This window comes from Diabrotica virgifera, chromosome 8 (genome assembly GCF_917563875.1).
Source record: "Diabrotica virgifera virgifera chromosome 8, PGI_DIABVI_V3a".
NCBI lineage: Eukaryota > Metazoa > Arthropoda > Insecta > Coleoptera > Chrysomelidae > Diabrotica > Diabrotica virgifera.
Genome location: NC_065450.1, coordinates 89,575,820 through 89,591,951, shown reverse-complemented (window position 1 = coordinate 89,591,951; position 16,132 = coordinate 89,575,820). Strand labels below are relative to the sequence as shown.

Below are 16,132 nucleotides of genomic sequence, written 5' to 3'. Positions count from 1 at the left end.
CCGATTTAAAACATGCATTTTTTTACGAAAAAATAAAATCTTTGGTCTTTAATAACTCAAAAAGGGTTGATTTATTTTAATAACTTTGTATAACAAATTTTGCTTATAATTTGTCCCTCCTTCCACTTATGGTATTATTTTTAATAAAATAATTTTCACCCCTGAGAAGGGGTGGCATCCACCCCCAGGGTAAAAGCGCAAGTTGGTATCATGTCACCTTTGTTCCTTGAGGTATCCTCTAATTACTCACCAATTTTCATGAAAATCGATGGAGGTTCAACGAAATCGGAGGTGAAAACCTTCAGTGACTGCACTATCTATTTATATACTTAGAACGTACTACCGCACATCTTTGTATGGGAAGAATATATATTTTTAAGAATATTCTAAGAAAGTGCTATCAAGCTTTGCTAAGCATTGCTTAGAAGTATGTTTTCAGCATCACCTAATCTCATCTTAGGTTCTACTGGTTCTACCAAATACCTATTATATTTACATATTCTAATTGCAAATGAGAATGTAGTTAGTACCTACATTCTACAATATTACTTAAAAAGTAAGTACATATTTATAAATTTTAGTTATTTATATAAATTATTATATAATATTTAGCTAAACTAAACTATGTATAAGTAACTAAAATTTATATACTTATATGTACTTACCTAGATAACTACTGTATTATGTAATTTGAAGCACCGCAAACAAAATAAGGAGATTATGTATGTTCTTTATTCCTAATACTTTATCATTCGTCTTCATCCTTAACACTGCATAGATACAAATAATGACTGTTAGAAATAATTCGTTTTCATATTTTACCATTGTTTCCTCTGGTCCATTCAGGTAAGAAATGGTCAGAATAAGACGGGGGCGGGGGATATGTATTTTGTGGAATTAACATCGGTGGTTAGTGTTGCCAAACGGAGGGAAATTTCGCTGTTTGCGCGAATTTTCAACATAAAAGGTGATTCAAGGCAAGTTGACGTAAAAAGCTTATTCGACGGTTGGCAACACCAAAGCTTTTGGTTGTGGGGTTTGGCACGTTTTGGTTCTGCGGAATGGCCGAATGGCCCATATTGAATTGAATGTACCTAAATTCAAATTCCAAGGATGTAAAAATACTCATGATAAACTCGAAATGGTAAAGTCATTTCAATTATGAAAACGAATTTTTAATAGTACCTATGTAAACGTTAATACAATTAATGTTTAAACTTTTTTACCATACAACAATTTTTAAATGAAATTCGTCCAATACTACCTACCTACATACATAAATTTTATTAATTATTCTAAAAAATAACGAAGTTGATAATCTATAAGGCTAATATTATACTTCCTATACATACATATTATTTTTAAGATATTTTAAAAGTATCTACTTATAAGTATGTCTTAAGAATGTACTTATAAGTATGTGTTAAGAATATTCGATAAAGGTATATTCTAAAAATAAACTTTTACGAATATTCCGAGATCCTACGTACACGAATGTACTCAGTATATTCGGTACGAGAATATACTTTGAAGTATATGCAAAGAACATGAAATTTAGAATGTTTTTAACTAAATGCTATGCTTGTACCTACTACGCATGTACTATAAAGATACTTATAAGTATCTACTTATAAGTATGTGTTAAGAATGTACTTATAAGTATGTGTTGAGAATATTCGATAAAGGTATATTCTAAGAATAAACTTTACGAATATTCCGAGATCCTACGTACACGAATGTACTCAGTATATTCGGTACGAGAATATACTTTGAAGTATATTCAAAGAACATGAAATTTAGAATGTTTTTTAAGGTACATGCTATGCTTGTACTGCGCATCTACTAAAAAGAATATACTCCGACGAATGTTGGTAGTATATGCTTTGAACATGATGCGAACATCATTGTTATGTGGGACATAAGCTCGAAATAAATGACTGTGAATGAAAAGCCCTATTCACGCCGCGCGCCACACTGATTAGAATGAATGGTATATCGGCAGTCGAGTAGCGACCCGTGCCCGAGAGGTTTGGCAACACTTATGTCCATAAGCACAATGTTCCGTTCTTAACGTGAAACAAAGTATAGCAGTGGTAACAATGACCATTAAAAAACATAAGAGTAAACAAAAAAAAATAACATTATTCGTTTTACATTGTAATTTATTGACTGTAAAACTAATAATTTTAATTCATTATTTTAATAATTTATTATTTTCTTTAATTTTTATGTAGGTATTGCTGATTTGCTGACTAGATTGATTTAATAGTATATATTGTGTGTACATAACATGTTTTTTCCATCACAGCAGATAATATTTGAAATTGTAATATTAGTATGTACAACAAAACCTTTGATTATTATCTCCACTTGTTCGTTTTAATGTTCATATCACCACCAGCTTCACTTTGGCCAACCATGTCTTCATCAATGAGAAGTTCAAAATCACCCAGAGCTTGTGGCGAAGGAATCTTGTTCCATCGAACATCAGGCATATATCTAGCGATAACAGGAGCTATAACCTTTAGAGAGTGAATGATCAACCAGCTGATTTGGTCGAATAGTTTTCCGTATTTTATTACCTTTCGTGCTTTCCAGATGCAAGCGCAAATTTTGAACATTCAATTTTCCGCCGTGTAGAGAATTGTATTCACCTCCGTGTTTTTGGACAGAAACGTTCGTTAGATGAATATACATGTTGTCTAATTCCGCCACACTTGAGTCATACTTTACAGATGCTTTACAGTACAAAACCTGCAAAATCCCAACCGAAATTGATATGCCTTCAGAGGTCTGAAAGAAGTGACTAGGACGTAGAGTCCTAAATCAAATTTTTTTCCGCCAATCAATAGAGTATTATCGATATATTTAGAAATAACATAACTTTCTTTATCAATTTGTTGTTGAAACGGAGTTTTTGACTCTCTAGACCAGGGGTGGGCAAAGTGCGGCCCTTTATTCATTTTTTTGCGGCCCGCGAAAAAAAAGTGTATTATTTTCTTTTAAAGATTTTTTTAATTAGTGCTAATATTAATAAATAAAAAATATAGATAATGCAGCTATTAATTAACAATTTCGCAGCGGGTGATTTTTCCGCAAATTTTCAACATAACGCGGGCAATTATTTGGGTTTCCGGCAGATTTTTGTCGCCTCCCTGAATGAAATCCACGAAATTTCAACAAATGGAAACGATATTTTTGAAGTAGTCTGGAAATCATCGTGCATATTTTTATATTATTTAATTCTTTCACAGAAAACAAAACAATGAAGGGAATCTAAGATTTTTCAAATTTATAACTTTGTTTATTTTGATTTAAATGACGCGTGTTGCAGATTACGTATGATGCGTGTTTGAATCTATTAAAGCACGGCATTTCCCTTCAAATATTTAAGTAACTAATAGCAATGTGAAAATAGAATTCACTATTTTATTTGGGAATAAGCCACAATTTAAGTTTGAAATTAAATTTATTTGGCGTTTCCATTTCCACTTCGGAAATCGTTATCAAAATACAAAACATTAATAAATTAAACTAATTAAATAAATGCTTAATTTATTAATGTTTTGTATTTTGATAACGATTTCCGAAGTGGAAATCGAAAGGTAGAAATTTAGTTTCAAACTTACATTGTGGCTTATTCCCAAATAAAATAGTAAATTGCATAAGATGTCACAAGGAAATAGCTTCAGAACAATATTAGGGAAAAAAGAAATTAAATAGGTTCAGAGATAAAATAAAAATAAATAAATATATAGATACACATATTATATTTGGGGGAAATACCATGCTTAATTAAGTGCGAATGCTGTTTAGGGGGGAGGGGTACGGTTTGAAAAATGTTTTTGTTCGAAATTTTTGATTTTTTTATTATTTTAAATGAAAGTACATAAATAAATAAATAAACTTCAAGAATACTCTCTAAAATTTTCAGCTTGACCGGAGTAAAATTACCGGAAGTAAGGCATGTTTAATCTCCCTACCTTCGACTCGCTTTGCAGTAGCTTGAGCGTAGTGAGAAACGTTTAACAGCTGTTCCCGTCTCTTTTGTAAATTATTCTGCGATTCAAAAACATATTCCGGCGTGCATCACTTTACGATTTGACAGACAAAAAACAAATTGAAATAAAAGTTGTCAAACCAAACGCGTTTTTCTCAAAACTGCTTTTTTCAAAGGCGGTGGACATTGTAACTCAAAAACTACCTACTTGACAGATCCAACTGAAATTTTTCATATATTTTCTTTGGACATTTCGTGAGGTAACTTTGTCGAGATATGTTTTGGTTAACAGTAATAAATATGTTGATTTTCATCCTTTTTTACAAAAATGTACTTATTTTGACTGGTATTTTGAGTGATATCAAAAACTCAACAATCGTTAAAACTAAAAAAACTCAACAGCGTTACCTCGAGAAAGTCATAAGCTAATAAAATATTTTTGAATTTTTTGTTTTATGTGATCCATTGACAAGTTCTACTGCAAAATCCATTTTTTCTTGGAGCTTCCTGTAAAAATTTGCCACCGTTGCGTTGGCTTATTTTTCAATATTTGGTCTTGAATTTTTTTTGAATAATCTTTGAATTGTACTGTACTGAATATGTTTATTTAATTTACCCATGCCCCCTACCCGTAAACAAAATTAGTAAAAAGTTAAAAATTCGAACATGTTAAGGTAACAAATATTGCGGCCCTCGGTAATAGACCAAAAATATTTTGTGGCCCTTACTAAAAAAAGTTTGCCCACCCCTGCTCTAGACCACCGTTTTAATTTAGATAATTTATTGATCAAAAATATACTATACCAGCTCCTTGCTATCTACCGCACGGTTTCATGATCCAGGTGCTCTGTGGAGCTTTGCGGTACTCCTCGACGAACATATTGTAGTCAGCCGGTATCACAAAAGTGACTGGTATAAAGTCTAAATATAAATATTTTGACACTGCTTTCTGCTAAAGGATTACAGTCTTTTTCTTGGTCTCGTCGATACCGTTTGATATTTTTCACTAACAAATCCTTTCGGGAAATTTCATAGTGATTTGGGAAATGGTTGATTATTTGATTGTCGTTCATCCTGTAGCTGCTGTCGACGCTGAAAAGGCTCCTGCAAGTGAAAGTGCCGGCCCAATAAATGTTCATTCATCGTCTGGCCCCACTTGGATCCAGTTTCTTTTTTTGCAATTGGCCAATACTACACTTTTGTCTAAACCCGTACAAAAGCTACTTTCATTTTTGTATAAGTAACTAAAAGAGATCCAGCAATTTTTCACCAGTAGCTCTATCTAAAGCCTGCTTTTGGAGCAGCAGCTAAGTGTTTGAGTTGAAATGGTAAGAAAAATACTATACAGAAAAGGACAGCTACGGGTACCAGAGATCTAGGCAGTACAAGATTGATCGCTTAAATTGGTGCCTTCGACACTAAAACTGCAACATTGGAAATTGGAAAAATGACGGAATTCGTGTACTTTTGAGGGCGAGCAAGACGCCCTCTTGCTCGCGCTCATCTACTGCTAGATCTGTTCACAGACAGAAAGGAGAAAGAGTCATGTTCTGGGGAGGCATTGTGATGGGTGAAAAAACTGCTTTATTTCTCTTTAACCAACTTTAACAGCTCGCAGGTATGTTGATTTTGCTCTAGAAACTGTAGTTAGGCTATGGAGAGGTGCAATGGGAGAAAATTTAATTTTCATGCATGATAATGCACCTCCACATACCAACAGAGTGCATAAAGATATCCTTGAAATAGAAGGTATTACGGTGCTGAAGTGGTGTTCTTGCTTACCCGACCTTAACCCTATAGAGCATTGGTGCGCTAAGCCTAAAAGAAGAATTGGAACTCGCCGGCATAATCCACAAAACACCGCACAGTTAGTACTGCTTTTGAAGAATGGAACAATATATAACAACAAAATGTGTACAATTTTATTAGGAGCATCCACGCGAATTGAAGCTTGCATTTGGAATAGCAGTGGTAACAATGAACATTAAAAAAAAATAGACACAAAAATATAACATTCGTTTTACATTAAAAAAAATCATTAGAAGAAAAGAAAGTCTATTCTACAATCTTTTTAGACGTAGCTCAGGCCTTCGACAAAGTATGGCATGAAGGTTTAGTCTACAAATTCAAAATTCTTATGCCTAAACAATATTCAGAAATTTTACAACCATATATATCTGACAGATATTTCAGAATTAAGCAAGAAGACGTGTACATTGATCTAAAAGAAATCAGAGCAGGAGTCCCTCAAGGAAGCGTATTAGGTCCTGTTCTCTACCTGTTATACACATACGATATACCTGAAATGGAAAATGATACTATAGCCACATTTGCAGATGACACCGCTATCTTAGCAGTAGGTGATACCAGCGAAGAAGCAGCAGAAAAATTACAGTTGGCAATCAATAAAATACACAACTGGACTAAAAAATGGAAAATCAAATTAAATGAATCTAAATCTATGCATGTCAATTTTACAAATAAAAAAATCGAAAACATTCCAATTGAATAAATGATGCCCAAATACCAAAAGCATCTTCTGTAAAATATTTAGGTATCACACTTGATGAAAGGCTTCGCTGGAAAGTCCACATTAAAAAGAAAAGGGAAGAATTAGGTATCCGTTACAAAAAAATGTATTGGCTGATGGGAAGAAACTCTGCATTGTCCACATATAACAAAATACTTCTATACAAACAAATACTTAGACCAGTATGGATGTATGGTTGCCAACTCTGGGGCTGTTCCAATTCAAGTAATATCCAGATTATCCAGAGATTCCAGAATAAAGTATTAAGAAATATCGTTGATGCTCCATGGTATATCCGAAATGTCGACCTCCACAAGGATCTTGTGATGGAAGATGTAGACAAAGTTATCAAGAAGATGGCAGGTAGTCCATAGTCATGTAATCATCGAGGCCATCCAGCTCCTCGATAATACTGGGTTAGAAAGAAGACTCAAACGAAGAAAACCATTTGAGTTAGTGTAAAGTGTTAGTGTAAAAGCAGAGCATAGTGTTGTATTGTGTGTTAGTTTTAGTTTTAAAATACATACCTACTTGTTAAAAAAATAAGAGGACATCATAGGGTTAAGATCTTAGATTATCTATCATTTAGTAATTTAAGTTAAAGAAGAACTGATAATTGGTCAACTGATGACCAGATTTCAGTAGCCTAAACACAGCGTGTGTTTAATAAAAAAAAATCGATTTACATTGCAATTTATTATGCGATTGACTGTAAAACTAATAATTTTAATTTATTATTTCAAGAATTTATTGTCTTCTTTAATTTTTATGTATTGCTGACTAGGTTGCTTTAATAACATAGATTGTTTTTACATAACATGTTTTTCAATCATAATGTTTAATATAGATAATATTTCAAACTATAATATTATTACAACAAAACCTTTATTGATTATTATCTCCACTTGTTCGTTTTAATGTTCATATCACCACCAGCTTCACTTTGGCCAACCATATCTTCATCAATGAGAAGTTCAAAATCACCCAGAGCTTGTGGCGAAGGGATCTTGTTCCATCGCACATCAGGCATGCCAGAAGGTGGTATGACGATATTGAAGATATTGTCCAGAAGCTTGTGTTTGAGAATCCTGTCGTTGGCAGTTGTGGACGTAAGTGAAGGTGAAGCATTGACCTCGATGAGCCATGGTTTAAGGTTGTTATCGATGATGATGTCATATCCGTAGCATTCGAAGCAATGACGATCTGTAGCGATAACAGGAGCTATAGCCTTGAGCGAGTGAATGATCAACCAGCTGATTTGGTCGAATAGTTTTTCCGTAATTTTTTTACCTTTCGTGCTTTCCAGATGCAAGCGTAAATTTTGAACACTCAATTTTCCGCCGTGTAGAGAATTGTATTCACCTCCGTGTTTTTGGACAGAAACGTTCGTTAGATGGATATACATGTTGTCTAATTCCGCCACACTTGAGTCATACTTTACAGTACAAAACCTGCAAAATCCTAACCGAAATTGATATGCCTTCAGAGGTCTGAAAGAAGTGACTAGAACGTAGAGTCTTAAATCAAATTTTTTCCCGCCAATCAATAGAGGATTATCGATATATTTAGAAATAACATAACTTTCTTTGCCAATTTGTTGTTGAAACGGAGTTTTTGACTCTCTAGACCACCGTTTTAATTTAGATAGTTTATTGATCAGAAATATACCAGCTCCTTGCGATCTACCGCACGGTTTCATAATCCAGGTGCTCTGTGGAGCCTTGCGGTACTCCTCGACGAACATATTGTAGTCAGCCGGTAACACAAAAGTGACTGGTATAAAGTCTAAATACAGATATTTTGACTCACTTCTTTCTGCTAAAGGATTGCAATCTTTTTCTAGGTCTCGTCGATACCGTTTGATATTTTTCACTAACAAATCCTTTCGGGAAATTTCATAGTGATTTGGGAAATGGTTGATTATTTGATTGTCGTTCATCCTGTAGCCACTGTCGACGCTGAAAAGGCTCCTGCAGGTGAGAGTCCCGGCCCAATAAATGTTCCATTCGTCGTCCGGCCCCACTTGAATCCAGTTTCGTTTTTCGCAATTGGCCAGTACTACACTTTTGTCCAAATCCGTACAAAAAGCTACTTTCATTTTGATGTAATTTTTAAGCGATAACCTAAATTTGAAAATATTGACATAACTTGACGCGGTTGTCATGGAGACGAGACATTAGCGTATGAAAATTAGAGTAAAAATATTTTGTCTACTTATACTCTGGGCAAATTAGGAAAAAAGAAGAAAAAGTTGTTAAGCAGTTATTTTATTATTTTATTGCTGGAATCGAATCATTAAGATTGCATATAGTATGGTATAGGGTATAGTTAGACCCAAACCCAGACATCCAAAGTGAAAGTTATCCTCCAACACCAAATTGTTCTATATGGTCCACATATTGTTCAGTAAAAAGGTACACCATTTTGAGCGTCCGGGGTCTCGGTGATTTCGTAACTATTTTAATCCCCCATCCGAATTACAGGCCAACTCGTAACTCTGGCGCGCAGGTAATTCTTCGATAACCCACTCACTACCGGGGAATTAGTAACTTTCATTTTTAAGTAATGTTGATAATTTAATACCGGTATTCCAGGTATGTACTTGTAAAATTACTCTCTTTGAAGGTGGTGTAAAAGGTATTCATCATTTTTATGTATTGTCTCTTGGAAGAGTTACTAGAGAAAATCCAAATAAATTTTGTGAAAATTACTGAAATTATTGTAACAGATAACAGATTTCGTAATGAGTGCACGTGGGTGTAAGTTATTGGTGGTAAATAATTTTAAATTTCAATTAAAGAAAGTGCTAAAAAGTGGAAAACATTTATGGTACTGTTCTGCATCTGGTTGCAAGGCAACCTGTTATAACGACGGAATCATACGGCCTGCTATCATACGGCCCCTATTCTCATTTAAAAAAATCATCGATTGCGTCATCACGCCCAGATGGATGACGTCACTAGTATGATATGTATACCAAAAAATTAGAATTTAAAAATAAAAATCGACCTATTTCGGGATTTATCTCCAGAGACGCCCATTCTCGAGAAAATGAATTTATTCCAACTCAAACGTCCTCACTGTATTTGTTTATAAGCCAAAAAATTGTTTTTCTACGAGCGTGCAAAAATGTCTACTTTCGCGCACGCATTTTAGTTTAGAAAGTTTCACTTTTCCGCACGCGTGTTACTTTTCCGCACGCGGTTTTTACTTTTACGCACGCGTGGTAATTTAGATATGTTAATATGGCCTTAAAGTAATTATAATACATGCAATAAACTAATATTTAGATATTATTTACTAATTTATTTCAAATATATTTTATTGTGTTCCTGTTTTAAGAGGAAACAGTAGCGATCAACAGGTAGCGAAAACGCGTTCCAAGATTGCGGCTGTAATTTTGAATATTTTTTCGAGATATTTGGCACACGCATTCGTAATATAATAAAGAATGGCGGTACAGAGCCCAATTTGAAAAATATATTAATGTGTGGAAATTACTCTTTAATTAAATACAATATTAAAAAAACGAGCTTGTACCGCCATTAAGAAGAACAAAAAAATACACTTTCTTCAAATAAACTTTTTTATCCGATGCCTAGATTTTGTGTCATTTTGGAACTTCTTCTTCTTGTAGTGCCTATCCGTTTCGGATGTTGGCGACCATCATGGCAATCTGCACTTTGCACACTGCTGCTCTGAAAAGATTTGTAGTGGTTGTGTTGAACCACGTTCGTAGATTTTTCAGCCAGGAAATCCTTCGCCTTCCTGGTCCTCGCTTTCCCTCTACTTTTCCCTGCAAGACCAGTTGCAGCAGTCCATATCTCTCACTGTTCCTCATGATGTGACCGAGGTATTCGATTTTGGCTGTTTTTATTTTGATTAACAGCTCTTTTTCTTTTTTCATTCTCAGCAAAACACCCTCATTAGTAATGTGGTCGGTATAAGATATCTTCAGGATTCGACGATAAAGCCACATCTCAAAAGCCTCAATTTTCTTGTAGGTGGCGTCTGTGAGAGTCCACGACTCAACTCCGTACAACAGTATAGGAAATATATAACATCGTAGTAATCTGACTTTTATGGGTATCGACAAATCATGACATTTGAACAACTTTGCCATTTTTTGAAATGCAGATCTTGCTTTCTCTATCCTACATTTGATTTCTATAGAATGGTCCCAATTTTCATTGACGTTCGTACCAAGGTAGGTGTATGTTTTTACTCTTTCTATTTGTTGACCATTCACACTGATTCGTCCAAATTGCTGTTCATTCTTAGAGATCATCATACATTTGGTTTTCTTAGTGTTTAGTGAAAGTCCATATCTCTGACTGACTTCTGCGATTCTGCTCATTAACTCCTGTAGGGCTTCAGAACTGTCAGCGGATACCACAGTGTCGTCTGCGTATCTTATGTTATTGATACATTCTCCGTTAATTCTAATTCCGGCTTCAACATCATCCAATGCTTCTTGAAAGATTTCCTCAGAGTAGGTGTTAAACAGCAGTGGGGATAGTATACATCCCTGACGGACCCCACGTTTGATTTTGATATCGTCGGATTCTCCTGCCTCTGTCCGGATAGATGATGTTTGATTCCAGTACAGATTGCTGATAATCCTTAAATCACAGGTGTTAATTCCAATATTGGTTAATATCTCCATCAGCTTGTCGTGTTTTACTGTATCGAACGCTTTATGGTAATCAATGAAACATGCATAAATATCGCAATTCACGTCTCTACATCGTTGAAATAGCACTTGTATACTAAACTATTTTGGAACTACTAAATTTTTTTATTTCATTAGTAGTTCCAAAATGACACAAAATCTAGGCATCGGATAAAAAAGGTTATTTGAAGAAAGTGTATTTTTTTGTTCTTCTTAATGGCGGTACAGGCTCGTTTTTTTAATATTATATTAAATTACAAAGTAATTTCCACATATTAATGTATTTTTCAAATTGGGCTCTGTACCGCCATTCTTTATTATATTACGAATAAGTGTGCCAAATATCTCGAAAACATATTCAAAATTACAGCCACAATCTTGGAACGCGTTTTGGCTACATGTTGATCGCTACTGTATCACCGCGACAATTCGATGAAATAAAATTATTTCGACATAATATTCGAAAGTCCAATCGGTAGACAATAACAGTCACAATAAGAGTTTTGAATCATCGTCATGGAAACCACGATCGTCGTCATGCTAACTAATTATATTGAAAGTTTGGTTTTGACAACCTTGTCAAAGAATTAATTTGTGTATGTATTTTCATATTAAATAAATTAATTAAGATTTGGTAATTTTTTAAAGACTCTTAGAAAAAATATTGTTCCTAACTCTTGCAGAAAGTCTCTTTTACGCAACTCGACTGCTTGCCGAACTCCCGCTTCGCGTCGTTCGGCAAACTGCAGTCGCGTGCGGAAAAGAATGACTTTCTGCACTTGTTAGGAAAATAACTATTATAACTTTAAAAACAGTGCTGAGGCCGCTTAGATAATCCGATTTTAATTCTGTAAAGTGTATTAGATCGGTAGGGAGCCTCTTTATATGTCAAAAAATTAGCAAACTTCTAAATAATCTACTTTCTGTTCAGAAAGTTTTTAAAAAATTTGAACTTTTTTAAAAAAGTTTAGATTGCAAAATTATTATGCAAAATCTATCAGGTCGATTTTAATGAAATTTGGTGGAAGATTTAAGTATGTTATAGAGATTTTCTATGCGAATTACGAAGGTTCTAAGTGCATCCAAAGTTGTTGAAAAACACTGAATAGAAAGAGGCTTATTTTGCCCCCTTATTTTGTATTTATTGGTATTTTGCAGAAAGGGTAATAATTTAAGACATTTTTAACTAGTCGTATATCATAAAAAATTCAATTATCTTTATTTTAATTCCCTACGACCTTGCTTCAAAATGAATCGTTTTAAAGTTATAAGCAAAGAATGTAGAAAAAAATTAATGTTTTTCGAAATTTTTAAATATTTTAATTTTTTTATTAATGTTCCGGGCATATTTGAGAAGGAGCATAAGTCAATTATTATTATTGAAGTTGTCACCTAACTTTATCTGCAAAAATCCGAATGCCACCTCGCACATCCACAAATAGACGTTTTATACAGATCCGCCCTGGTCTATACATATAATATTGTTTCAATCAAAAGAGATTTCAATTTTTGTTATATCAATGTTGTTTTTATAAGTACATATAATACACAACATGTTTTTAAGCAAACCAAGAACCATTCGCTTCATAATAATATGCTATATGCCCCGTGTTGGCTTAATCCGTTACTGTTCAAATTTATTTCTTACCTTTTAACCTAACAACTACGTGGGGTATTAGAATTAAACAATGGTTTCGAATTCACCTGTATAAAGTTGCGAGTTGTTGAGGTAGTAGAAAAGTTACGAATTGGCCGGTATACATTTTGATTTAAAGAAGTTTGTCATTAAGAGTTACAAGTTGGCGCGTGTCCAGCGTCCGGTATGTATCTGAGACTTTTACAAAACACATCAATTTTTTATGGACCCGTAGGTCGAGTGTACATAACCTCAAAAATTTTTTTAACTTTTTTAAAGCTTATAACTTTTTCTTGGAGGGGGCTGCAGGTCCAATTTTTTTGCATTCTATGTATTTTATCAAAAGCTATCTCTCTGATTTTTTTTCAGATTTTTCTGTTAGGTGCGCCATCTTGAAAAATCCGGAAAACTGTTTTTTAGGGGGTTTTTGGGGATTTTCTCCATTTTATAGACTGCAACATAGATCAACTCAAGGTTTGTTAATAGATTATGTATAATTTGAAATAACTGAGTATTTTAAGACTATCAAAAATTGGGCAAAACATGATTAAACCACCCCAAAACCATGTTTTTTAAGTTATATAAGGGTTTTTGCGGGCTTAATGATATTTTTTGAGATCGACACTATCTTAATATTTTTTTTTCATTTTTTTACGTTATATGTGATCAAAAAATAAGACTCATTGCATTTTTAGCCCACCACCCCCTCCCCCTGCCCCCACAAAAAGTCAATTCTTCTATTTTTTTTTATTTAGTTAAGTTGAAATTAATTTAAAAATTTTATGAGGCTTCTACAAAACATATCTATTTTTTATAGACTCGTAGGTCAAGTGTACACATAACCTCAAAATTTCTTTTTTATTTTTTTAAAACGTATTTTTGACTTCGATCGATACTTGTTTTATCGAAATTTTTTTAAAACGTCCAATGAATTGTACATCTCTCTCGCGGACGGCCGCCTCAATACGTACTTAGCGCTCATTTTTAATTATTAAAATTAATAGTTAGTAATAAAATAATGACATAAATTCAGGCTCTTGTAGGGGGGGGGGGCTTTAAACTTTAATTTGGTCACTTTCTGACTTTCCTAATAATAATTTTTAATCGATTTATTAAGCCTTGAAACTGGCCATTTTCGCGTTTTTCAAATTTTAAACCGCGTGTAACTCGACAACAGTCAATTTTAGAGCAAGATCACAAGAGACCTTTTTTGTTCAGGTTGATCCAGAGAATCTAAAGCAGATTTGTCTGAAGTAAAAAAATTGATTTTTTGAATTCGTTTAAAAAATTGTTTAAACAATTTTCCGACCGTGGTACAGCCCTGGCACCTTGTGAATTTGTTTAAAGGAACTGTTTTTGAGTAAGTTTGTGCAAAAAAACGAATCGGAATAATTTACCTAACGGGGACAAGTATACATCGTTGACTATTTGCATTATGAGCCAAATGTAGATGGTTTCGAAAACATTAAACGATAGATATCTATGTCTTGTATATGTCTTGTAGATGCGAGTTGCGCAAACGGCATCATAACCATAGGCTGTTCTGTTGTTCGCATGTAGCTGCCATAATATAATATTTATGGCATGGAAGATATTCTACAAAAATCATCAAGCCAGCAGAATATCTTGCAAAACTCTTTGACAATATAGATGTTATAATACCTGTAATAGACGAAGACAGCGATGAACACTTTAGAACTGTAATACCAACTGTAATACCAACGAATATAACTCTCCGAATACTCTATGAATATACTTATACGGAGCTATATATTCTTTGGTAATACAGTGGAACGTCGATAACTCGGATTAATCGGGACCGCGGCCGATCCGGGTTATAGAAAATCCGGGTTAGCCGGAGAATATGGTAAAAATTAATAAAACACGGTATACTTACAGATAAACTCCATTATATGTAATTGAAATAACATGAAATATATATATGCAGAGTACCTACACATCTGAGTTATTAAAAACACGCAAACAGAAACCTAAGCAAACGGAAACGAACAATACAGGACTACACTACACACAATATAGTCAAAATCAGAACGATGTTGTGTTATTTAAGAACAGTGAAAACTAAGACCATTGTTTAAAAAATAATTTTTTAAATAGTCTTTTAGTCTTTTTTAAGCAATGCTAAGACAGTTTGAAATAAATAAAGGAATACTAAAACAGGTGCCTGGTTTTTCCGATAAACTGAGACAATGAACGTCGCTGTGCTCTTGCCGCCGTGTGCAATGAGTCATTTTTACTATCATATAGTTGAAATTACACAAATACCCATTATCTCTCAAATATTATATTACATACATTTTTATTGTTGAAATGTTTGTCTAATGAAAATCGGTCCGGGTTAGCCGGACTTCCGGGTTATCGAGGGCCGACTTATCGGGGTTTCACTGTACTTTCCTCATTCTTTTTATGGTGTTTTATGTGGCAGTAAACGTGAAGCAAAATGACATTATACGCAGAGATACATGTAGGTTATGTAGATGGTACAATTTTGGCACATGTTTGAATAATTAATATGTATAATGTAAGGTAATATTAGGGTACCTACCTAACTAATGAACAAAGAACAAAATGTTTTGATTCAGAAAACTACAAGAAGTATGATATATTAAAATGTCCTTTTTGTAATTTATAATTTAATAATTATTAAGTATTCTAAATGGGAAATAAGCCACAATTTAACTAAAAAATAATTTGATTAACGTTTCGACGTCCACCGTGGACGTCGTTGTCAAAATACAAAATATTAATAAATTAAACAAAAATGTTGCTTGGTAAAAAATCTTATCTTAAAAATATCTAATAATTTAATTTAATCTGACTTATTTATATAGATCGCCCCAAACTCTTTTTTCAGTGCGTCACAGATTATCGAATAAAATCATTTTTTAGTTAAATTGTGGCTTATTCCCCATTTAGAATAGTTAATTAGAAAAATGCAACAAAGAAATAGCTTTAGAACAACATTTGCGATTTAATTGCAAAGCCAAATTAAAAAAAAATAAAATCGAAAAATTTACGTTTTTGGCTGTGGGGGAGGGGTAATAGGGGAAGTGGGCTAAAATTGCGGTGAGTCCTAATTTTTTAATCACATATAACGTAAAAAAATGAAAAAAAGATATTAAGGTTGTATCGATCTCAAAAAATATCATTAAGCCCGCAAAAACCCTTATAGAACTTAAAAAACATGGTTTTGGGGGGGTTTAATCGTGTTTTGCCCAATTTTTGATAGTCCTAAAATACTCGGTTATTTCAAATTATACATAATCTATTAAC

At 33.6% G+C, this 16,132-nt stretch overlaps 2 protein-coding genes across 4 annotated transcripts in view; one reads left to right on the top strand and one right to left on the bottom strand.

The window, feature by feature from the left end:
- The window catches only part of LOC126890800 ((Lyso)-N-acylphosphatidylethanolamine lipase-like), a 169,438-nt gene that overhangs the window by 134,318 nt on the left and 18,988 nt on the right, over positions 1-16,132 (top strand). The window lies entirely within an intron of this gene.
- Positions 7,399-8,757, bottom strand: LOC126890799 (polyglutamylase complex subunit TTLL1). Its single transcript, XM_050659988.1, has one exon. The coding sequence runs from the start codon at positions 8,692-8,694 to the stop codon at positions 7,426-7,428; it is 1,269 nt and encodes a 422-aa protein (XP_050515945.1). The 5' UTR covers positions 8,695-8,757; the 3' UTR covers positions 7,399-7,425.